The sequence below is a fragment of the Mytilus galloprovincialis genome, chromosome 5, assembly GCF_965363235.1.
Source record: "Mytilus galloprovincialis chromosome 5, xbMytGall1.hap1.1, whole genome shotgun sequence".
Classification (NCBI taxonomy): domain Eukaryota; kingdom Metazoa; phylum Mollusca; class Bivalvia; order Mytilida; family Mytilidae; genus Mytilus; species Mytilus galloprovincialis.
The window spans coordinates 25177964-25201477 of record NC_134842.1 but is presented as its reverse complement, the minus strand read 5'-3'; the positions used below and the strand labels follow the sequence as shown (position 1 = coordinate 25201477).

The 23514-nt window shown below is 33.6% G+C and overlaps 2 protein-coding genes and 1 long non-coding RNA gene across 4 annotated transcripts in view; all 3 read right to left on the bottom strand.

The window, feature by feature from the left end:
- The window catches only part of LOC143075473 (uncharacterized), a 425173-nt gene that overhangs the window by 385305 nt on the left and 16354 nt on the right, over positions 1-23514 (bottom strand). The gene's annotated exons all lie outside the window — the stretch shown is intronic.
- The window catches only part of LOC143075471 (inactive peptidyl-prolyl cis-trans isomerase FKBP6-like), a 53207-nt gene that overhangs the window by 27241 nt on the left and 2452 nt on the right, over positions 1-23514 (bottom strand). Inside the window, exon 1 of one of the 2 annotated variants that reach the window (XM_076250887.1) lies at positions 258-389. The exons of the other annotated variant lie outside the window; for it this stretch is intronic. Coding sequence (XP_076107002.1) covers positions 258-269 — 12 coding nt within the window. The 5' untranslated portion in view covers positions 270-389. Of the gene's footprint in view, positions 1-257; positions 390-23514 lie in introns of those variants that run through there. 2 annotated transcript variants of the gene reach the window in all.
- On the bottom strand, positions 13659-19565 carry LOC143075467 (uncharacterized). Its single transcript, XM_076250882.1, has 8 exons — positions 19439-19565; positions 18789-18839; positions 18115-18212; positions 17702-17803; positions 16831-17109; positions 16174-16243; positions 15800-15842; positions 13659-15374 (listed from the first exon to the last, which is right to left on the bottom strand). The coding sequence occupies exons 2-8, from the start codon at positions 18816-18818 to the stop codon at positions 15073-15075; spliced, it is 924 nt and encodes a 307-aa protein (XP_076106997.1). The 5' UTR covers positions 18819-18839; positions 19439-19565; the 3' UTR covers positions 13659-15072.

Here is a 23514-nt window from a genome sequence, read left to right as displayed (position 1 = left end):
TGGTGATTTCAAAATAATCAATTATTGTTTAACATGTTTAAGGATTTACAGTATTTTGGGTAGTTGTATTGTTCATACAATAATATATATACACTCTGTTTATAGTAAAGTAATCTCAAGCACAAGAAATTATATGCAAATTCCAAAATTAAAAATTATTCCAAGTTTAAAAAAAAGCCTGTTACATGTAATTGTGAAATGCATTCAAGCAAATGTTTCCAATAAGAAATGTGAAAATAATTTAAAACTCCACATACCCCGAAAACCATGATCCTCTAATAATAAGAAGTAATTACTCTAAAAGTCCACTAAACAAGTCAAAAATGAACAAAATCTGTGAATGTAGACTGACAATTCTGCTATGACCTTTAACTGCTAATATATATATATATCAATAAATTGATGGGAACTAAAATATTCAAATTTTAAAGTAAATTTGGATTTTATTAGATAAATACTTACCATCATAAATTCTGAGTGTAACCCCAATTGCGTCATAGGTCAGATGGAAAATCCCAACTAAAAATAAACGTACTCTCACTGGTCCGGACATATACCCCTGTTTGCCCATATTCTTCCATTCAATTTCCTCAAGACAGAAACATAAGGAAAGGGGATGAAGGGGAGGTGGGTGGGACCTATAATTTATGATGGTAAGTATTTATCTAATAAAATCCAAATTTACTTTAAAATTTGAATATTTTATAGCTATAAATACGTTACCATCATAAATTCTGAGTAACAGAATCTAACGTAAAGCTGAATCCCCTGTAACAGAAGAAACAGGAGGAAAGTTCAATCTTTGTGCTGAAACTATAGGTCCAAGAGAGTATAAACTTTCGGCAAAAGTAGCCATAGATTGGAGGTAGTGAGATATAAAAGAGTTCTCATTTCTCCAGAAACCTGCAGACAGTACCTCTTCTAAAGATGCACTGTTAAACAGAGCCCAGGATGTAGAGATACCCCTAACATCATGAGCTTTAACATTAAAACTATTTAAAAGTTCTGCCTTAGAAGAACCATAAGCTAAAGATATGCATTTGCATATCCAAGTAGAAATAGTTTTAACAGAAAGATCTGAGATTCCTTTTTTAATAGGAATAAAGAGTCTTGAGTTAGAAACAGAACGTAAACTACACGTTCTTTCCAGATAAATAGATAGGATTCTTACTGGACATAAAAGTACAGAAATAGAATCGCTAGGGAGTGCAGGAATCACAACTGGTTCTGCACCCTTATCTGGAATCTGATTCTTTGCCAAAAAAGCAGGATCCGTTAAAAGAGTAACAGAAGATTTATCCCTGTTAAATCGAAGGCAAGCATCAGAAATAGAGAAGGCATGGATTTCACTCCTTCTCCGTCCAGAAGCCAAAGCTAAAAGAAAACAGCATTTATAGGAAAGAAACCTTAAATCTATTGTTTCTGCTGGTTCAAAAGGAGGAAGTTTTAAAAAGGATAAAACTAGTCCAAGGTCCCACTTAGGAACTAAAGTTTTTTGTCTTGGTCTATCAAGACTAAAACTACGAACCAAAAGAGAAATATGCTCATTGATTCCAAAATCTGGGCCACCAGAAATATGAATAGTTCTTGAGATAGCTGATCTATATCCCTTAATAGTAGAGGGACATAATCCTTTGGATTCAAAAAGAAAAACTAGAAAGTCTGCTAATTGTTGTACAGTGACTTGGAAAGGATCAATTTCCCGCTCACTACACCAATCTGAGAAGATTGACCATTTTGCATCATAGACAATGCTAGTGGAGTCTCTGACAGACTTTGTGAGATGCTTGGTTGCTCCTTCAGAAAAACCTCTCTTTCTGAGGCTAACCCTGAGAGAAGCCAGGCGTGTAGATGAAGTTTTTCTGGATTTTGATAAAGAACCTTGCCCTTGATTTGAGACAGAAGGTCTGGTCTCAGAGGTAGAACCAGAGGACAAGCACATGATAGGCGCAGAAGGTCTGGAAACCAAGACTGTTTTGGCCATGCTGGAGCAATAACTATGATCTTGCAATTTTCCCCTGCTATTTTCTGAAGTACTGGGGAGAGAAACCTGAAAGGAGGGAAGGCATACCCGAACATTCCTTTCCAAGATAGGCTCATTGCGTCTACCGCAAAAGATTTTGGATCTGGAACCGGAGACACAAATGTTAGAAGTTTGTGATTGAGACTGGTCGCAAACAGATCTATCTGAGGTGACCCCCAATGAAGAGTCACAGCTTTGAAAACTACTTGAAGTAGTTCCCACTCCGTGTTTACTGGAGCAAGGGATCTGGATAGAGTGTCGGCTAGAATATTGAGGTGCCCCGCAATATGTCTCACCACTAGATGAACCTGGAGTTGAAAACACAGAAGGAGAATGTCTCTGGCTATCTGATAAAGAGAAGGTGAATGAGTTCCTCCCTGATTCTTGAGATAAGCTACAACTGTTGTGTTGTCCGTGGCCAGAATGACAGACTGATTCTTTAGAGACATTTGGAAATGATTCAGTGCAAACAGAACTGCTTTCATTTCCAATACATTGATATGCTCTTCCAAAAGATCTGGACTCCAGACTCCCGAGATTGTAAGCCCCTCCAGATATGCTCCCCAACCGAGGGTGGAGGCATCTGTGAATAATGTTAGACTGGGAACTTGAGGGGACAGACATAGGCCCCTCATTACATTTTCCCGTACTAACCACCATTGAAGGTGTGGAAATAAAGGCTGAGTGATTGGAATCAATGCTTCCCATTCTTGTGAAGCTGCAATCCATAACTTGTGCAGATAAAACTGAAGCGGACGAATGTGAAGTCGTCCCAATGGAATTACATCTGCCAGAGAGTTCAATAGACCCAGAAGTTGCAAGAATTGACGTGCTGTGACTGATTGAACCGTCAGGAATAAATGTATTTTCTGACATAGTTTTGTAAATTTCTCCTCTGGTGGGAGGACTAGGCCTACACTTGTTAGGAAATGTTCTCCCAGGAAAACAAAGTCTTGAGACGGAATTATCTCTGACTTTTTCCAAGCGATAAGGAAGCCTAGGGACAGAAAACAATTGATGACCAAGTCTGTCTGAACCCTCAATTTGATTGGGCAAAATTCCTTGAGAAGGGAATCGTCCAGATAGGAATGAATCTGAATAGACAGGGAATGTAGGTGAGCTATAGCTGCCTGCATGATTTTGGTAAAAGCCAAAGGGGCTGTAGACAGGCCAAAAGGGAGAGCCTTGAACTGGAAAACTTTGTTGTTCCAAACGAAGCGAAGGTATTTCCTGTAAGTTTTGGAAATGGGAATGTGGAAATACGCGTCTGAAAGATCCAGAGAAGTAGTCCACATTCCTGGAAGGATTGAAGCCCTGATGGATCTGTTTGTTTCCATTTTGAAGTGGGGAACAATAAGAAATTTGTTCAGAATAGATAGGTCTATGACTGGCCTCATTCCTCCAGTCTTCTTTGGAACCAGAAAAAGACGGGAATAAAATCCCGGAGACAGAGTTAAGATCGACACCTCCTCTATTGCAGCTTTTTGTAACATAGTGTCCACTTCTACTGATAGAAGTTGACACTTGACTGGGTCTTGTGTATGAGACAAACTTATTGGAACTGCAGATAGAGGAGGTGGGTTCTTGAACTGAAGTGTTAATCCCCCTCGAATTATTGACAGCACATAACAGTCTGAGGTAATTTTCTTCCACTGATTTAGGAAAAAACTTAACCTCCCCCCTACTGGTATTGATTTTTGAGGAACTTGTTGTAAATTTTCCCCTGGGGAAGCTGTCAATAACGTACGAGGGGGCAAGAACCTAGGTACTAGACCCAGGTTTCTTGGAACCCTTAAAACCACCAGAAGGCTTACCTGAGCTTTTTCCTGAGTTATTGGGTTTGTTCTGCGGTTTGCCGTAGTTATTCTTCCTTTTCTTAGCAGAAGAAGGAGGACCACCTGAAGCAGAAGTACTATTAGAACTAGATGTAGCATTAACCGACCTCTTGCCATTAGTAACTTGTACACTAACTTTAACTGGAGGAGGGTTTTTGCTGAGTTCCTCTTGAACCCGCTGTAAGGGTAAACCAAACATCTTGTCAGAGAGTGGAGATTTCAGTAAAGAATCTTTCAAAGGCTCAGCGATAGAAATGTTTTCAAGAAACTCTGCTCTTTTAGATAGGGTGCAATTAGCAATAGAACCCATTAAAAGCAACTGAGATGAACCTAAAGCTTTATCCAGTTGAAGTAAGAAGGATCGTACTTCTGCTGGAACAACCGAATCTTCGCTGTTAAGCAAATGTCCGGTTGCAGCTAGAAAATGTTCGGCTGTGCCAAGAACTTGAGAAGCACTACGAAGGAGATTCTCAGTCTTTGACCAAACAGGTTGAGTGAGACGAAGACCATCTACTGGCTTTTTTCCCAATAAAGATGACATAGATTTGTCACAACTGGGAACAAGTCTACCCAGTGAAGAATCAAAGATATCAAAATCCTTGTACTTAACCTGATCAGAAAAGGATGACATTCCAAATCCTGAGATATTGTTATTAGCAACCTTTTCACTAGCAGAATTAGCGATACCTTCATTAATAAATTGTAAAGCAAAAGTCATATGGCCAGATTCAGGAAAAGAATTGTGAGAAGTCACAGTATCCTGAGAAATACCACAGGAAGCTTCAAAAGTTGAAGAAGGTTTCTTCGGCTTGGAAGGAGAGAGAAAAGGGATATGTGCTTCATCCCTCATCAAGGTATACACCTTATCCCTAAGATCCTTCAAGGAAGGAGGATCCTCAGTCTCCTTGGTGGGAGGTTGTTGAGCTGACTTAGAAGAAGGCTCAGGGGCCGTCTTCGATACCTTGGGAGAAGAAGAACTTTCAACATCCTCATCAGTGAGGAAAGCCCTTTCATGACTCCCAGGGGAAACAGAAAGCTCGTCATCCTCCCTCTCATCACATTCTACAGACTTAGCTGGAGAAGGTTGATGAGAAGAAACTCTATTTTCCAGTAGAGTCATACGACTGGATAGAGTACTAAATTCAGCCTTGAAAGACTCACCAAAGTCTAAAAGTAACTTCTGTAAACCATCCAAAGGTGATGCATGATCAGAAACCTGAGTACCATGAGAAGAACTAGAAGCTTGAGAGTCAGGTACGGTGGTAGAAGGAGCTACTGCAGAAGTCAAAGATACTGCTACGGGTAGAGCAGGAGCTAAAGGTGGTGCAGTAGCTACCCCAGAAGGGGGACCATAGAAATTGTCCCTATAAGGCCAAAAACCAGGTTGGTTTGGCATAAACCCACCATAAGGGTAAGACTGTGGCCAAGGTGGCTGAGACCATGAGGGTAAAGGTTGTGTGCCCGTGTTGGGAAGCATATACCCACAATAGGATAATGGGGGTCTAGAACCTGGCAAGTTCAAGCCCATAGCTGTACCTGGGACAGAACTAATAGTACCCGCTGAATTAACAGACCTAGATAAAGTATGAGTCACCGAAGTTGACGTAGGTACCCCCCCAAAATGCATGGCCGAACCTTGTGAAAGGGTCGGATAGGTAGCAATACCAGACACCGTTGTCGAAACTCCGGTCAATGTACTGGTAGTTTGGGGGGGACTTAAAGGTAGTGACCCATCTAAGAGATAGTCCGAACCAGGAATACTTACATACGGACTATTCAAATTAAAGTCCATAATAAATTTTACTTTAGTCAAAAACACAAATAATTTGTTTAGAAATTTAAACAAAACAAGGGAATATATTTCCAATAAAATACACAATATATATGAAAAGCAATTAAGCTATTCAAAAAACTAAACACTTCTCTGTTGAATCTGTAAAACTTGATGTGCACGTGTGACCGATGTCGCAGATGGAAATTGAATGGTAGAATATGGGCAAACAGGGGTATATGTCCGGACCAGTGAGAGTACGTTTATTTTTAGTTGGGATTTTCCATCTGACCTATGACGCAATTGGGGTTACACTCAGAATTTATGATGGTAACGTATTTATAGCTATAAAACTGAGATTACTTTAATATCAACAGGTTATTAAGATAACCTATTGTCATTAGTGTCCAGATCAAGTACCCTCTGGCTGAAATATTTATCAATAACATGTAAGTATATATTTAATTGACATACATGACATAAGAACATTAGGGAGCTACCATTTGATTTTTATGGGGGGGGGGGGGGGGGGGCTAGGATGAAATTTGAAAAAAATAGGCAGGACAGGAGTTTTGAGTTAAAAAAAAGGCAGGATGAGACACTTTGCAAAAAAAAAGTCAGGATAAACTAATAAAAAAAAAGGCAGGACCGAATAGAGTGAAAAATAAAAAAGCAGGACTGAGATTACAACTAAAAAAAAATGCAGGACAAAATTTTTCATCCTAGCCCCCCCATAAAAATCAAATAGTAGCTCCCTTATTGGCAATTATTTATCTGGAATGATGAGATTGTATGATTTGAGGTGTCACAACAAAAGATTATAAAAGAATCCTGAAACATACATGAATCCCCCCTTGCATGGATGATACATACGTATATACCTGTGCTTAATTGTGAAGAAAGGATTAAGATGAAGTTCTTAGTGAAAGTCTATTTACATTTCAAAACAAATAATTTCTATAAATGTGTCTAAAATGTCCTGAAGCACATTTATCAGCCTCGTAATCATTAACAATTGAAACTTATTAAAATATGAATTTTGAAGAAAAAAAAAATTAAGTTAACTGGTGTTGTAAGATTGCTACCCTTAATTTTAATATTAATAACTTTAATATTAATATAAAAAAAAAACATGATTAAACCAATACATGCAATGTAAAATGCGAAATTTTAAAAAATAAAAATATTTAAAAAAAACAATGGACCAACAAGTAAGTTAAACATGTTCAAGGGGGTATTTAAGCACAGTTATATAATTATAATTTTTTTAAATAAATTTAATTAATTCCAACTTTAAATAATCAATGATAATAGGCTGTTATAACCTGTTTAAGTACAATGTATATTATGCATATATATCTGTGCTTAAATACCCCTTTAACTTACTTGAATACCTGTTATGAGTTGCTTAGCTTATTATAATTTATTATAATACTGAATTTCAAAATTTAACACCTTCTCAGTCTACGATCTAAGCCCAAGAATTTGCATCAAAATGATGTTGAATAAAAATTGAACTTATCTCCTACACCACTAAGAAAACACCATATTTTCAAATTAAACTGTCACATCAATTATATTATATGTTAGTTCACAGATACCACATGGTTTCTCTCTCAATTTAAAGGTGACAATTTTTGCAAGATGTGATAATAATACACAATACCAATCAAGAAATTTTTTTTTTTCATTATATATGTGATTTTGATTTTTTTTACAAAATTTAATTTTTTCAATAAATTGCAAGAATAGAATATTTTAAAACCATATATAAAAATAATTAATTTTCAAATAGATCTTGAAAGTCAGAATAAACAACATCAAAGAATATTTCTAAAATATTAAAAAAAAAAAAGGGAAAAAAGGGGGGTCAACCCCACAGGTCCCTGTGCAAATTGTTAAACTTTGAAAGTTTAACACTTTTTTGTTTAAAGCATCTGTTTGTTAAGTAATATTATCAGTCGCCTTATCAGTATGAAATGACAGATTTATAGCCCTTCTTTACCCTTTTATAATTGAGAGAAGATATGAAATTTTCACTTTCTTGTGCATGGATGTATGACTGTTCTCATGGGGGTCATCCCAAATAAATCATAAAAGTTGGCAGATCTGTTTACTGTTAATGGTTAATTCAGAAATTATTGTGTGCATTTATTTACTGTGCCTAACCGATCACCTTTGGGGTATTATAATACCTACAGTGTTACCTGGATAAAAAATTGTCAACACAATTTGTCCATTTAAACTGTACAATAGGTTTTGTGAGAGATTATCAATAGGTGGTCATTTAACTACCTGTAGATTTTACCTGGTTGTTTTTTGCCCTAAATTTTTTTTCAGGTAGTTAAATAACCACCAAAAACTTTAACCTGAGGCGGGACAGACGGACCAACGAACAGACGAACGGACAGACGCACGGACGGACGAACGGACGCACAGACCAGAAAACATAATGCCCATAAATGGGGCATAAAAATCTTGATAAAGAATCAGAACAATTATGCATTATACTAGTCTAAACATATTTTAACAAGTTATAGTAACCTTGTTAAGGTAGCACTACAGACAAATTTTAGTGATTTTATTTAACACATTACTTTTTAAAGTATTTCTCTATTTGTGCATGTTGTAAATATCCTTAATTCATTATGATGATATAACAGGGAGTAAATAAATAATGACATTTTAATACAACAAATGTTCCTACTAAGGGAAAATAATATGTATTTTAACCTTACACCAGCCACAATCCTTATTCTAGACAAATCACCAGGGGATGTATAATTTTTTTAACAGCACCAAGCACTTGAATAAATACATCTTCTAATTGGTGGTATATATCATGTATACCCAAAAAATATGAGACCCAGTTTTATAGCTTGTGCATGGTCAATGAAATGTATAAAATCTAACTTTTGCCACCTTCCAAAATGCAATGTGCTGTTTTTATCGAACTCAGTAGACCACTTTTTGTTGGTAGTATATGAACTGTATCTTTAATTGATCATACCAACCCTACAATTATCAACAGACTAAGAACGAACAATAAATGAAATAAAGAATATAAAATTCCATGAAGTGGTTTAGGAGAAATAAATGTTATAGTCTGTTTGTTGAAGTCATAAAAGTCTGACTGCAGTGCTACCTTGTGTTATCTGTAACAGATGGAATACAATACAAACAAAAATTAGTCAGTCAGTCAGTGCTCATAAATTTCCATATTTTTTTCCGAATCAAAAGGATGATTAATATAAATTTATTTTTATGTTTCAATAAAATCAAAAGAAAAACAAAGGAAAAAGTGGGATTCCTTGGCATTGTCCAGAAATATTAAGACTTGTTTTAATAGGTCTATTTGCCATGTTTGTGTTTCATTAACTGGATGAAAACACTTGATTGAATAAGGTTTTTTATATTTTCTACTCTTTTCATGTCTTTCGTTTTAATTTTTGGAATATATGTAGATAACTCAATTTTCACTTATTTCTTATTTATAACATACATGTCAACCTCTGACAATGGGAAATCATGTCATGACATGATATGTTAAAAAGCGTGTGAAAACGCGTGACGTAGATGCGGACTTGTTCATACAAATTTGTGAATATAAAAAAACAATATATATTCTACTGTGAACTTTTATTGTATTAAACAGTGGTCTGTTATGTTGCTTTTAAAGCACCACCACTAGGCACATATTCAAAACAACTGCCAGTTTCAAGTTTAGTTACATTTATTTGATAACAGCACACAATACAAATGTAACATAGTCAAGTTCTGATCAGAATTCAGTGTCAATTTCTTTGTAATTGAAAAGGCTCTCCCACAGTAGGAATTGATATTTGACTGAATTAGCTTCATCAAGATTTGAAAGAATGTCATAATGGTTGTTTATTTTGGCAATGTAAAATTTGGCAATGTAAAATGTCATCTATTATCTCTGCCATTGCTCCCATTGCTATTGCCTGGTTAAAACTGGGTAGTTTATCAGAAGAAAGCTGGTACTATGAGAGCTGATCCAACAGTTCTGTGATATTTTTTATCCCCATGGCCTGTAGAAATATGTTGCCGTGTTGGCTAGATTTTGAAACTGAAACTGAAATTGAAAAAGAAAAATGTTTTATAAATTTGATTTCCGTTAGATAAACATGTTTAATGCTTATTCAAATAGCCACATTGTATTTCTCCTCTCACATGTATTGTTTTTTTTTATCATTGCAACATAGAATGCACAAATTATGCGTTACTTGTCACTCGATCATTTAAACTCGAACTCCAAAATATAATTTATAAATCTTGAATCTTGCCGTACACATCGTTTTGGCTTAACAATCGGCACTTTAGACGACGGTACAGGCCCTGAAAGTGACCTCTTTCTGGGGTACTTATAAAGTGAGAAACGGAATCGAAACAAAACGAAACGAAATATAACGAAACGAAACGAAATACAACGAAACGCAACGAAATATAACGAAACGAAACGAAATGAAAAAAATGAAGAAACGAAACGAAACGAAATGGAAAATAAAGAAACGAAATACAACGAAATGAATCTGACCCTTATGTTAAATCAAAAGTATATGGTCTCCAAAATGGTTTTGCCTTTTAACTTAGTTTGTTGAATGTGCAGAGAATAACTTTGTTTAACCAAACAGATTTGAGTATTATTAAAGATTATCCTAATAAAAGTATTTTATAATGACCATTTATTGACTCGACTTCATTTTAAAAAGAAGTGATAATATAACTGAGACTGTGGTAAATCAGATGTCATTGAACATATACATGTATATTGGTACGATGGATGCCCATGCAAACATATTATATTCTCATATTCCCGAGCATCAGTTCTGATTGATATGTTTAAGGTTTAATCAAAAACAAATGAATAAACGAGACGTGGATAAAAACGTCAATAAAACAGCACAATAATAACAAAAACCAATAAAAACAGATGTGGCCGTATTTTTTGTGTTCGTGTTCAATATTCTGTTTCTGTATTGTTGAGTCCTTAGAATGTAAAGTATTCAATAAGACATCCACATAGATCAGTACTCAGATGGGTTAGGCTTTATCTTTTGTGGTAATTTTGTCATTTTTGACTATCCTCTTCAAAGTTTGGGATTATAATTTTATTTTTCAACATTGTAGATCTTGAGCACAACTGACGAGTCGCAAATCGACGCAATTTGCACATCTTGTACATCAAAATTTGTCATCGCAAAATTTAATTGATAACAGGTTAAAATTTATCATAGTTTTTGTCTTGCATGCGATTTGTTTAATTTTTCAAAAGTAAAAAGACATAGATGCTTCATACTTTGTATATAGATGCCTCGTGTTACGAACTTTCCGTCTGTCGCCTGAAAAATGTCTTGGGCCTCATTTTCATGAAAAAAGGTTCACATTTTTGTAGTATAAATAAGAAAATGTTGTATGAGTGCGAATGAGACAACTCCATACAAGCCACAGTGTAGTTTAACTTAGCAATTATAGGTTAGAGTACGGCCTTTCAATACGAACTCATGAACAATCACCGAACAAGATATAAAGGGTAAAAAATGACCAATGTAAAACTATTTAAACGTTTAAGGAAACCAACGCTATAATTAAGATGTGGTTTGAGTGCCAATGAGACAACTCTCTATCCAAGTCGCAATGCATTTTAAGTTAACAGTTCAATGAGTATCGACTTGAACACAGAGTCTTTGCTAACACTAAACAGCAAGCTATATATAAAGTCCCCAAAATTGCCATTGAATACAAACTTTAAACAAGTAAATCAAAATATAGAAAACGAGAAACACCTATGAATCACACCAACCACTGAACAACAGGTTCCTGACAGTAGTATTGAATATGCATCTGGTTTAAACAGTTTAACAGGCTCACCAACCTTCAACCTAACCTGAGACAGAAGTTAAACATTATAACATAAAAAGACGCTATAAAATATTAACTCTATGAAAAAGACGCGATTTAAACAAAGACAACACTCCAAAATATGTATGATACGCGACACAATATAATATATACAAAACGAGAAACAGAAAACACATATGAACTACAACAACCACATGAACAACAGGCTCCTGAATAATCCAGGACAGGTGCATACAAAATATACACAATTAAGTATCTTGTAAAATCTGCATGCACGTCGGACAGTGTTAAGTTTTCGTGGTCAAATCCATATCGCCTATATTTTAAGCAGTAGGTGCACTATATTTGGTGTATTCAACTTACAGGTATCATCTGACTTGGACCCCATTTCTATAGTTCATTATAAGGGGTGTACTTTATCAATAATTTGGTTTATATGATGCTAATAAGATGAAAATTGCCGTTTAAAAAATGTCATCTGACCTTGACCATATTTTCATGGTTCATTGGTCAAAGTCCAATTTTTGTCATGTCACTGAGTTTGTTTCAGAGATACTTTAAGCAATTGTTCTACTAGATTTCAGGGAAAGGAATGATTTTGTACATACAAAAGAGATGTGGTGAGATTGCCAATGAGAGACCAAATGACACAGTTATTAACAACTAAAGGTCACCGTACGGCCTTCAACAATGAGCAAAGACCATACCGCATAGTCAGCTATAAAAAGCCCGAAATGATAAATGTAAAACAATTCAAACGAATCCACCCGCCCTTTAGAGTAGTCTAGTCTGATGAACAGAACTTTGTCTATATGTCGGACTAAACTACTTTCAAAAGTAACTACACTCAAAAGTAATGATTTCATGGTTCAGTTTGAAAGCAACTTAACCAAAGATATTGATTTAACCTACACACAAGTCCGAATTGCTGTCAGTAAGATGTTTCAATATATCTATATTGAGATAATCAGCTTGCAACACGATGTAGATATTTGTTAATCACTTAAAACATGGTGGACTCTTTCTGACCATCTAGGTATGTTGATTTTCTTTCTCATCGACGTCAGCAGCGGATCCAGTCATTTTCAAAAGATTGAAGGGGTCTCCAACCCAGGAGAAAAACATTCCAAATTTATATCTTCATTCAAATTCATGTTTGGTAAAACGGGAGGTTCAAACACAGGACGTTCACCTCAGATCTCTTTTTCAGTTCAATTTAGTTTTCGTAATGGCTACTCGTCAGCCGTTAGCATTTCACATTTTTAATTTCTTGTCAAATACAACTTGGCCAATTCAAACTTAGGGAGATACCATTTGATTTTTATGGGCTAGGATGACATTTTTTGTCCTGCATTTTATTTAGTTGTAATCTCTGTCCTGCCTTTTTTATATAAATTTATCCCGTTGCTCATCCTGCCTTCTTTTTTACTAAACAATCCTGTCTTGCCTTTTTTATACTCAAATCCCTGTCCTGCAGGATTTTTTTTAATTTCATCATAGCCCTCTCCCTCTCCCCCCCCCCAAAAAAAAATCAAATGGTAGCCCCCTTAACTTGGACTCGGAACTTGGAATAAAAAAAAAATTAATTACCTTTTTAAAATCAAAATCCTAACCTCCTATAACAATGTAAAAGATATATTATATATAGGCCTATTTCGTCCATTTCGTTTCGTTTCGTTTCTTCATTTTTTCATTTCGTTTCGTTTCGTTATATTTCGTTTCGTTTCGTTGTATTTCGTTGCGTTTCGTTGTATTTCGTTTCGTTTCGTTTCGATTCCGTTTCTCACTTTATAAGTACCCCCTCTTTCTGTGCACATTTCCCCTATAGAGTGAATTTGAAAGAAAGTCACAAAATCGTTAAAACTAATCACAAACTACTTACCTTTTACTGTTTATTCATATAGAAAAATAAACAAATTTACGGCAGCCAAACAATTACTTCGAATTTTTCGGTATTTATCGCCGAATAAGGAAAAAACCCGAGAATAGCGATATCACTAACGGCCAAAAAATGAAAAGAACGAAAAAGCGTGTAATCCCGTGTAAAGTGGTAAAAAGCGTGTGCACGCCATGTGACAAAATCCTCGCGTGTAAACAGTTGAAAAGGCGTGTATTACACGCGAATATCATGTCACTTGACATGTATGATTAATAATGGATTTTCAAAGTTAAAATAAACTCTTGACTTTTTTTATTTTGAGTGCAACAGACTGACCACATTTGACCTGTTTAAATAACTTGATGAAAACAAATTATATTACAATGCAGTAATCTAACACTGCTAAAATAAACTACATAACATGCATAAAATAAAAACTTTCATAATATTTATATACATTTTCAAAAGAAAACTGAAACCAGGAAGAACAAGTATTTTAAATGACATACATAATCAAACAGCTAAATGACAAATATGATACATGAAATACATGAAACAGTTGAGCAAGGTTTTGGATCAGAAACTATAAAATAAAATAGACATCAACAAAGACAAAATCATAATATCATGAATACAAGTACTGACAAATGACAAAAACCTGAGTATAAAAATATGTTAACAAAAAAATTCAGTCAAATTGTGTCAAAGTAATTTAAAAAAGTCTTAGACAAAACATCAAATCTTAATTCTGTTTAATAAAGGCATTACTTAAAAAATATCTAAAATAAAACAAAGAACCAGTATGTAGCTTTGTAGTCCTGTGATATGCATTACAGATTATTCCAATTATATTAGCACTAAATGTTATATTCAATGTTAAAAAGCACTAAAGTGTTGTTCTGAAGGTGAAGCACTAACATAAAATATTTAACCAGCACTTCAATGAAATTTCCAGGTTTTAAGCATAAACATGATGAAGAGAAAGACTTGAAATTGGAAAACTGTGTTCATTGTTGCAATACTTGAACAACAACAGCATGAACATATACATTAAAGTACATTTCTGAATAAAAGTTGTAACATTTGACTTGTGTTGACATTGAACCTAGTAACACTTGAACAACAACAGCATGAACATATACATTAAAGTACATTTCGGAATAACAATTGTAACATTTGACTTGTGTTGACATTGAACCTTGTAACACTTGAACAACAACAGCATGAACATATATACATTAAAGTACATTTCGGAATAACAATTGTAACATTTGACTTGTGTTGACATTGAACCTTGTAACACCTGAACAACAACAGCATGAACATATACATTAAAGTACATTTCTGAATAAAAGTTGTAATATTTGACTTGTGTTGAAATTTCAAGGCTTATGGAGGTCAGATCATGCTAATCACTATCAGCTATAGTTCATTCTTTCATACACTATTGATTATTTATTTTATTTTGAATAGACAGAAAAAATATTACAGTTATTTCTAAAAGTTAATTATATTAAATCATTGTTTGAGATCAGAATTTTGTTGTGCTTTTAAAAAATTTATAATGTATACACTTGATAACATATTGAGAAAGGGATAATTTTTTACATAATAAGTAAATCTTTATGCATAAGTACTTCCATAAGCCTTCAAATCTCTTAGTCAGTAACATGTAGGGACATCAATCAATAAAAAAATTTTGGCAAAAAGAAAGAAATTTTTCCTGAATTTCTTTATATTGTTTGATGTGCCAAATCCGGCCATATGAGTCTTTTGTAGTTAATTCTACGTTTGTATCGAATATAAATTCTCTTCTCACACAAGATGTGTCCTCCTTTGATGGCCATTTGTAGTCATTTCCTGTTGAAATTTTTTTTAGAAAGTTTATCTTGAAGGTGTCATTCAACTTTTCTGTAACAAGGCCAGCGAACCATTCGCTCTCATAGGCCACAGCCACATAGTGCCCAATTTTGATATCATCTTCTGAAAAGTAATTGAATAATTATAAATATATGTTGACTATGCTAACCCTAAAAGGCTAGAAAAAATGACTATTTTTTTACCAAAATAAAATAATTCACAGTATACAAATGTCTGGTCCTCCTACTACCACAAACAAACTATATGTAATTAAATTCAGAATATGATAAACAAAATTTTATTATCTTCTACACTTTCAAAGACTTTTGATGATTAAAAGTATGATGTATATATCTCTTTTTTACGACACTGGTGTGCATCAAGAAAACTTAATCAAATTAATGGATAGAACATTTACCATTTTGTAGTATAAGTTCTAATTTTGTGTCATTATACAAGTACTATTGTATAATTAATATGATATTATAATAATTTACATTGTTTTGGTTCAGCATGTCTGTTGTTGGTTATTGTCTAGTTTTCCTTACCTTTACTCATGTCAAATTCCAAAATTCCTTCCTCAGTATTCATCTAAAAAAGAAAGCAAAACAATAAAAGTCAATTTTTCCTTTCTTGGAAGGATAAAATAAAATTATGTAATTGACATACATAGTGTGTTCATTTTTTAGTCAAAGTCCTTTTTTGGAACACCATAGAGGTTTCATGATAAAATGATACATTAAATATCAAATCCATATCTTCAAACATGAAGAAAAGAAGTGTGAAAAACTGATCTGTTGGATTGACAGATGGACAGAGTGCAAACCCAAAGTCCCCTTCAACTTCATCGCCAGAGGAGTAGAAAAAAGTTTAATCTGTTGATATAAGCATTATACAGCGAAAATTTTAGTAGATTTATTACCTTCAGCTGCAAAAGATCCTGAACAATGGGATTTCCCAATTCTTCTGTAAGTGTAGCGGCATATGAAAAGCTAAAAAAATAAAATAAAGTTAAACAAATTTCTCAAGTTTATTGGTGAGACAAATAAGTGGTTTTTGTTTTATCACTTCTTGAAAATTGAGAATGTGATGTAAAAATATATTCGAAATTGTACCTGTAATAGTGTTGTTTAAGTTGTCTGTATATTTCTTATCCTTACTGTTAAGTTCAATTTTGGTTGTAATGTCATTTATAATTATATTTTTTGTTTGTTTGGCCTACAATCTGCTAATATAATTGTGTGCTACTAGACTTTTGTCAACTAAAAGATTTGGCTAGGTTTAATCCACCATTATGAGCAAAGAAATGTCTGTACAAAATAAAGAATATGTCAGTTGCTTTCCATACATTGATGTGTTTAATCATTCTATTTTGTTTCATTTGAATAATGCAGACTTTGACATATTCACCATTTCCTTTCTCAATTTTATTTCCAATTAAAACTTTTCTTTGAGTTCATTATTTTTGCTTATTGAATATCGTTTTCACCTAATTGTTCAAATATAAAATATGTTCATGTTACTGAAAGTTTTATCTCATTGATTATTAATATTTATTTTCTTCATATTTGTCACAAACCTGTCATCAGGTAGAACTTCTTCGTAATGTGTTTCTTCTTCTTCTTGCAAAATAGCTTTCTCTTCAGTAACATCTTTTTCTACTTTCTCTTGGTCTTTTTCTTTCTCCTCCTTCTCTTTCTCTTGGTCTTTTTCTTTCTCCTCCTTCTCTTTCTCTTGATCTTTTTCTTTCTCTACCATCTCTTGATCTTTTGCTTTCTCCTCCTTCTCTTTCTCTTGATGTTTTTCTGTCTCTACCATCTCTTGATCTTTTGCTTTCTTATCCTTTTGTCTGTTAACTCTGACAAGAGAAAACAGTTACATTCATAACTTGTGACAAATATTAAAGAACATCATGTTAAAATTTGACATGTTAAAGACCATGAAGACAAAAAAGATCTATTACAGAAGTCGAAAATAGTTGTTGCAGTTCCACTGAAACTAGTTATAAGATTTAGATGCATGACCTTTTCATAAATATGTTTGGGTCTTGAAGTTAACCAATTTTGATAACTTATCGACTTGTAGGAGTGGATATTTGCAACCTTTTAATTAGTTCCCGAGAAAAATGGTACGAACATTTTCAACTATCATGAGTAAAATCATACAAGTGTTTGGTAAACAGGAAGTTGACTTGTAATGAATCTGAAAATACATCAAACGGTAAAGCAGACTTATATGAGCCCTGAAACCAAATTTCAGCAATCCATGTATTGTAGTTCTTGAGAAAAATGTGACAAAAATATTCATCATGTTCATGGGAAGAACGGACTGACGGAACGACAGATAGATGGATAGACAGAGGTAAAACAGTTTACAACCCCCCTTTTTTTAAAAGCAGGTGTATATTACACATATATCTCATGAAACTGAAGCCAAATACTGCTACATACTTGTTTATAACAGGACTATGGTCACTGTCATGACTGCTTATAGTGGTCTTATCATTGTCCCTTTCACTACTCATGCTACTCTCAGTACTGCTACTTTGGATGCTGTAAAAAATAAGAAATTGTATAATTTTGGTCATTTAAAATGAATTGATGAAAACATAATACAACTTAATAAACCATTCAAGTGAAATGTCTTAAGGATGTTTAAAGTTAAGGTTTTGTAATTATTTGCCAGATGTTTGGACTCTAGTGTATTACTGATTTCAAGTATGAATTTCAAATCCTCCATTTTTTATAATTTCCACTAAATACATCTTTAATTCATAGGTGACAAAAGTTACCATGGTTTTTTTTTAGACGAGTTTCAGTGTAAGAATGTATTATATAAATTTAAGAAGATATTATGTGCTTACTAAGTGCCCTTCTTTCTACCACCTCGTCCCTTTCCTCCTCTTCCATTACCTCTTCCGATTTTACCCTTTCTGACTTGTGGCCGCCACGAGAAGCACCCCTGTAAATAAATTTAATGTATATGAAATTTCTAAATTATGATAATTTTTGGCAACAGAACAATGCAGAAATTAAATAGTGGCAGGTTCAAGTAATGTTTTGTTTTCAAATTTTCAAACTCATGAAACATTCAAGTTTTGAGTTGTGTCTTTAAGTTTCTGAAAAGAATTTTTACACAAGAATTGTTGAACCTTATATTAGATATCATACTGTCTCTTGACAATATCAACAATTTATTTGTTATTTAATTTACTTTTTTGCTTGTTTGACAACTTAATGACATTATAATGTATTTGAAGATTTGACTTCAAATAAATTATCACAGATATCTTTTGTTTCAAAACGTTTTACAATATCCTGATATTCATTACATGACGTCATCTGCTTTTAGATATTTTGATAATATTATATGATAAACATGATAAAAGTAATATACTTTTAGTAGACCAAATATGAATGCACATTGACTCTTTCACTTTTTTGCTTATCTTTTTCTTTTTTAATTGCCTTCCTTATAATGTAGATTGCGTAATTGTTGTATAAATGTAATGTTTCTAGTGATATAGAGATATGTTACCTGGTTGGTAGCGTCCTGGAAGGGATACATATAGCTTTAGTGGTTGGTTTCCTACAAAGTAAAATCTTAATTTAATTCAGACCCCAACATTCATGTACTTATTACATTAGGGCTTTTCCAGAGAAAAATGTATTTGGGGTGGGCCGGGGGATTGGAAGGCAGTTTTTGTCAGAACCCGCCACCCAGACAATTGTAATTGAGAATTATAATGTGAAAAGTTACTCTGATACCCATCACCATGTATTATTAATATATAAGGTTAAAGTCTGAGTCAGCATTTTCTGACATTTTTTAAAATTCAACATCTTGAAATGTGAAAAGGAGCTATATATCCTATCAATAATTTCAGCTTATTTTATTATGTACAACTTATCAATTTAAAATCCTTAGATATTTCTACATTTAGTCCTTATTTTAAAGGTAAAGAAACACTTATTGGCACATTAATTAAATGTATGTCGAATTTTTCAGCACAAGTCAGGATAAGTTATAGTTTTGACATGAAACATGTGAAATGACTGCTACATCATTCAAGCCTAATACAAAGCAGCCATAAATACTCAAAATTAACTTGAGTTTAACATAGAAAGCAAAGGGGCTCTGAATTAATGGTTTTACACCTAAAGAGATGTTTTTATGAGAGTTTTTACCTCTGTTTAAAAGATTCTTCGTACAGCCTTTTCCTGGCTGTTTTTCTTTGCTGTGCTAAATGCTGTTCATCATGTTCATGCTGTTGTGGTTCAATCTGTTGTGTCTGTTGTTGTTCAATCTGTTGTGGTGGTTCAATCTGTTGTGGTTGATGGGGGGATGGTGATTCATGGAGGACTTGTCTGGAAAAATATAAATCACATTCATGCCAATAAAACAAACTCTTATCAGAACATTTGATACTGCAATGTATTCAACAAACTTCGTAAAAGTATTCTTTTGGCATGTTTGGTGGAGTAAAATATAATTATTTATTATCTCATCACTTGGCATCTGATGTCATATCTTAACATGTAAACAAATCTTATACTCTGAACTTACTGGGCTTAATAATAAGTAACTATCATATTTTAACATGTAGAAAAATCTTATACTCTGAACTTACTGGGCTTAATAATAAGTAACTATCATATTTTAACATGTAGAAAAATCTTATACTCTGAACTTACTGGGCTTAATAATAAGTTACTATATTTGATCACAAATAAATAGAAATAATATCTGATAAGCAGATTTGTTTTCAGTTTGAGTGGACTTTAGTTGTATAAATCTCTGAATGATACTTACACATTGACATCCGGAGAATTAATGGCAATTTGGAGGTTCTCCAGTTGGCTTTTTTGTTGCTCAGCCAGTGTCCTGCCGCTCCCTACACCAAAACTGAAGTTGTCCTTTCCTGGTGTAAGGAGCTCTATTACAGCATCTTTCTGGACCACTGGCATTGCTGGCTTCTTCCTCCTCTTGCCATATGGTACCTCATCGGTCAATGGCAATCCCTCCATGAATCTGCTTTTCAATTCCCCATATCCATACGATTGCATGATTTTTTACCCTTTTTTCCTAATTAAAAATAAAGTGTCCAAAGGTTCATAGGTTTGTTCCCTTTCAAGTTTCACAGCTAGTTGTTTCAGCTTGTTCATCACCCTACTTTTAGATTTCTTTAATGCTTTAATTCTACAGTTCCTTTCCTCCTCTAAATTTATGTATGTTTTCAAAGTTCCTGGTTTCAGTTTTCTATGTACAGTTCTTACGTCATTATAATTAGTGCTGTTGTCCTCTGTAGCTACAAGAAGATATACAAGTATCAATATGTATTAGAAGCTGTGTATTAACTTCAAAATATATTTAAGTTTTAGAAGGGCAACATCATTTAAATTTGCTATAATTTTCAAAGATCACAATGAATATTCTTTTTCTTTTTTATTATGACATTACATTTATTACATGTATAAGTTTACAAATCAATACCCTTGGTTCTGCAGGTAGGCATGGTAAGTGAATTTTTTTCACATTTTATTTAACAAAGTTGGCATGTACTTGCTATGATGAATCTTAATTCATCATTTTATGTATTTCAAGTATTTGGTTGGGTAACTTATGGAGAAACATTGCCTGTCTTGGTTTTCCAATGGTTTTATCAGTTTGTCTCTGGCTTATGAGTTAGAAATTTTATTTCTATGTCAACTTTTTTGGCATAATGATAAGAAATACACTATATATCACTGAAATTTAGCCATAAAAAGCTGTAAAAAATGTTCCTTTGTCATAACAGTTAACATGGTTTAGAAATTCAAAACATGCATGATAAATTAATCAAGATTTTCATTTTAAACTTACATGCATATCATGTATCATGCATATGCTCAAACAACATGCACCTATGCAAGAAATTTGTTTTGCATGCACACACATATAAAAAAAGGTTTCTCATCCAACACCCTTGTTTGTTTGAATGTTGTCTTAACTTTAGACTGATAATACATGTATCTTATTCAAACACTGTTGGGTTTAATTTTAAGACTTTATATCATATAGTTTAAGTCATGATGATTTGGCCAAATTTGCTACATGTTTTTTTTTCTTCTTGTTCTACAAATACCTTGCTCTCAATTTAATACGGCATTTTCTCTGAAGATATGCTCGTGTCTCTAAATTGAGTTTGCACCTCCTCTCCATTATACAAATAAGCACACATATCATCAACACAATCACAAGCATGCAAAATATGTCCATGCTGATGAGGTCAATTTCTAAAACAAAGAAAAATCATATTTTAATCAACACACATGTTATAATGGCATGTCCAACACAGAAAATATAGTTAAGTACAATGTTTTTTAGTACTGTTTTTGGCCTAATACACCCCCCCCTTTTAAACACATTTTTTTCATAAATTGCACATTTAACCTGTCATTTTCAAAATAGATTTTTTTTTACTTTAGATTGCTGTAGCTTCAAGTTTAAGGGAAAAAAATAATTGAAAAGATTGAAATTCATGTGATTTTTCATTTGCCACAGTACTAGTTTAAAAGCAGACACTCTGACTTGGGAGTTTCAATGTTGTGAAACACTCCATTCTAGAAAATGCAATGTTTCAATGTTCTGAAACACTCCATGTTAGAAAATGCAATGTTTCAATGTTCTGAAACACTCCATTCTAGAAAATGCAATGCATGGGGTGGTTATTGGGTCAAATACAGTACATGTTTATATTTATAAGGACAAGTTAAGCATATGTTAAGTAGATATGATATATGTTTGTTTTTTTTAAAACCAGGCGGTGATCGTGAACTCTGTTCATTATATGCATGATCATGATCATGATGGTCAATAGGAGTATAATTCAATATGGCAAACAGTTATTAGTTATAAATAGAACATGCATAGGTACCATCGGTACAATGTATTCAAGCATTAAAATACATGCACAAGAATTTTATAATAGGGTCATGCTTTATAAAGTCAAAGGTACCTATTCAGCAAGTAATGTGGCAAGATCCATACTATGGGTTTCTTGGGCATCCATTACAACCTTGAGCTTATTTAAGAAATGTACCAGCTTTGCTTTCCTTTTTGTTTTAACTTCCTGCTGATACAATTCCTTATGATAATCTAACTGAAATTTATCTTCAATCCGGTCTAAAAGTTTTTCAATTTCGTGCTGCAGTTGTTTAACTGTCATGCTATTGGTGCTTTGAAACTTCTGTTTTTCAGATGGGGTGACTGCAACTGGATGACGAAAACTGCAATGCTCAGGTAGAACTGGAAGGCCTAAAAATTCAGTTTTTAAAAGATGAATCCTCTTTGTCAGGGCTAATTTAGAAAAATCTTTAATTTAATTTCATTTGATTTGTTTAATCATCCCATTCAAGAATATATATGGTTTAGGGGTGGAGATCTGAACTGTTAACAAGTTCTCAAACAAGAGGGGGTGGGATGACCCCCTACGGTCTTCCCTTTTAATTCATTCCATTTGTTGTATTGTCCCCTAAAATAAAATGTATGGTTTAGGGGTGGGGATCAGGACCTTTAACAAGTTAATATCAGATTTTCAAATTGAACAGGGTGGGGGTGACCCCCAAGAGACTTCCTTTTTATTTGATTTGATATGTTTAATTGTCCGCTACAAGAATATATATGGTTTAGGGGTGGGGATCTGGTCCGTTTATAGGATAATATCATATTCTCAAATCGAAAACAGGTTGTGGTGACCCCCCAGGGATTTCCCTATAATTTCTTTGAATTTGATTTGTCGTCCCATTCAAGAAAATATATAGTTAAGGGGTGGGGATCTGGACCGTTTACAAGATAAAAGCATATATTATCAAATTCAAGGGGGTGGGGATGACTCCCATGGACTCACTCTCAATTGATTTGTTTTATTGTTATGTGATAATTTCTGAAGATTGTGTGTGTTTATCACTTTTAGTTTTCAAGTTATATTCATTTGACAATTTTAGAAAATAAACTCCCTCCCTTCTTTCTATCAAGAAGAAAAAAATCATAATTCTCAAACATTGCATTATTTAATGTTTATCATAACACACAGTATCGTTTGGAATTTGTTTCAGAAAATATACGGTAATACGGGTAATAACAATATAATTGCCGAAGACATCACGAGTTGTCTCCCGAAATTACAAATAAATAACAGAGACAACACTTAGGCCACGGTTTTTTAATTTGTTGGTTTACGGATTTTCCCCATGAAAAAGTACGGTCGGTCGGTCGGGAAAAA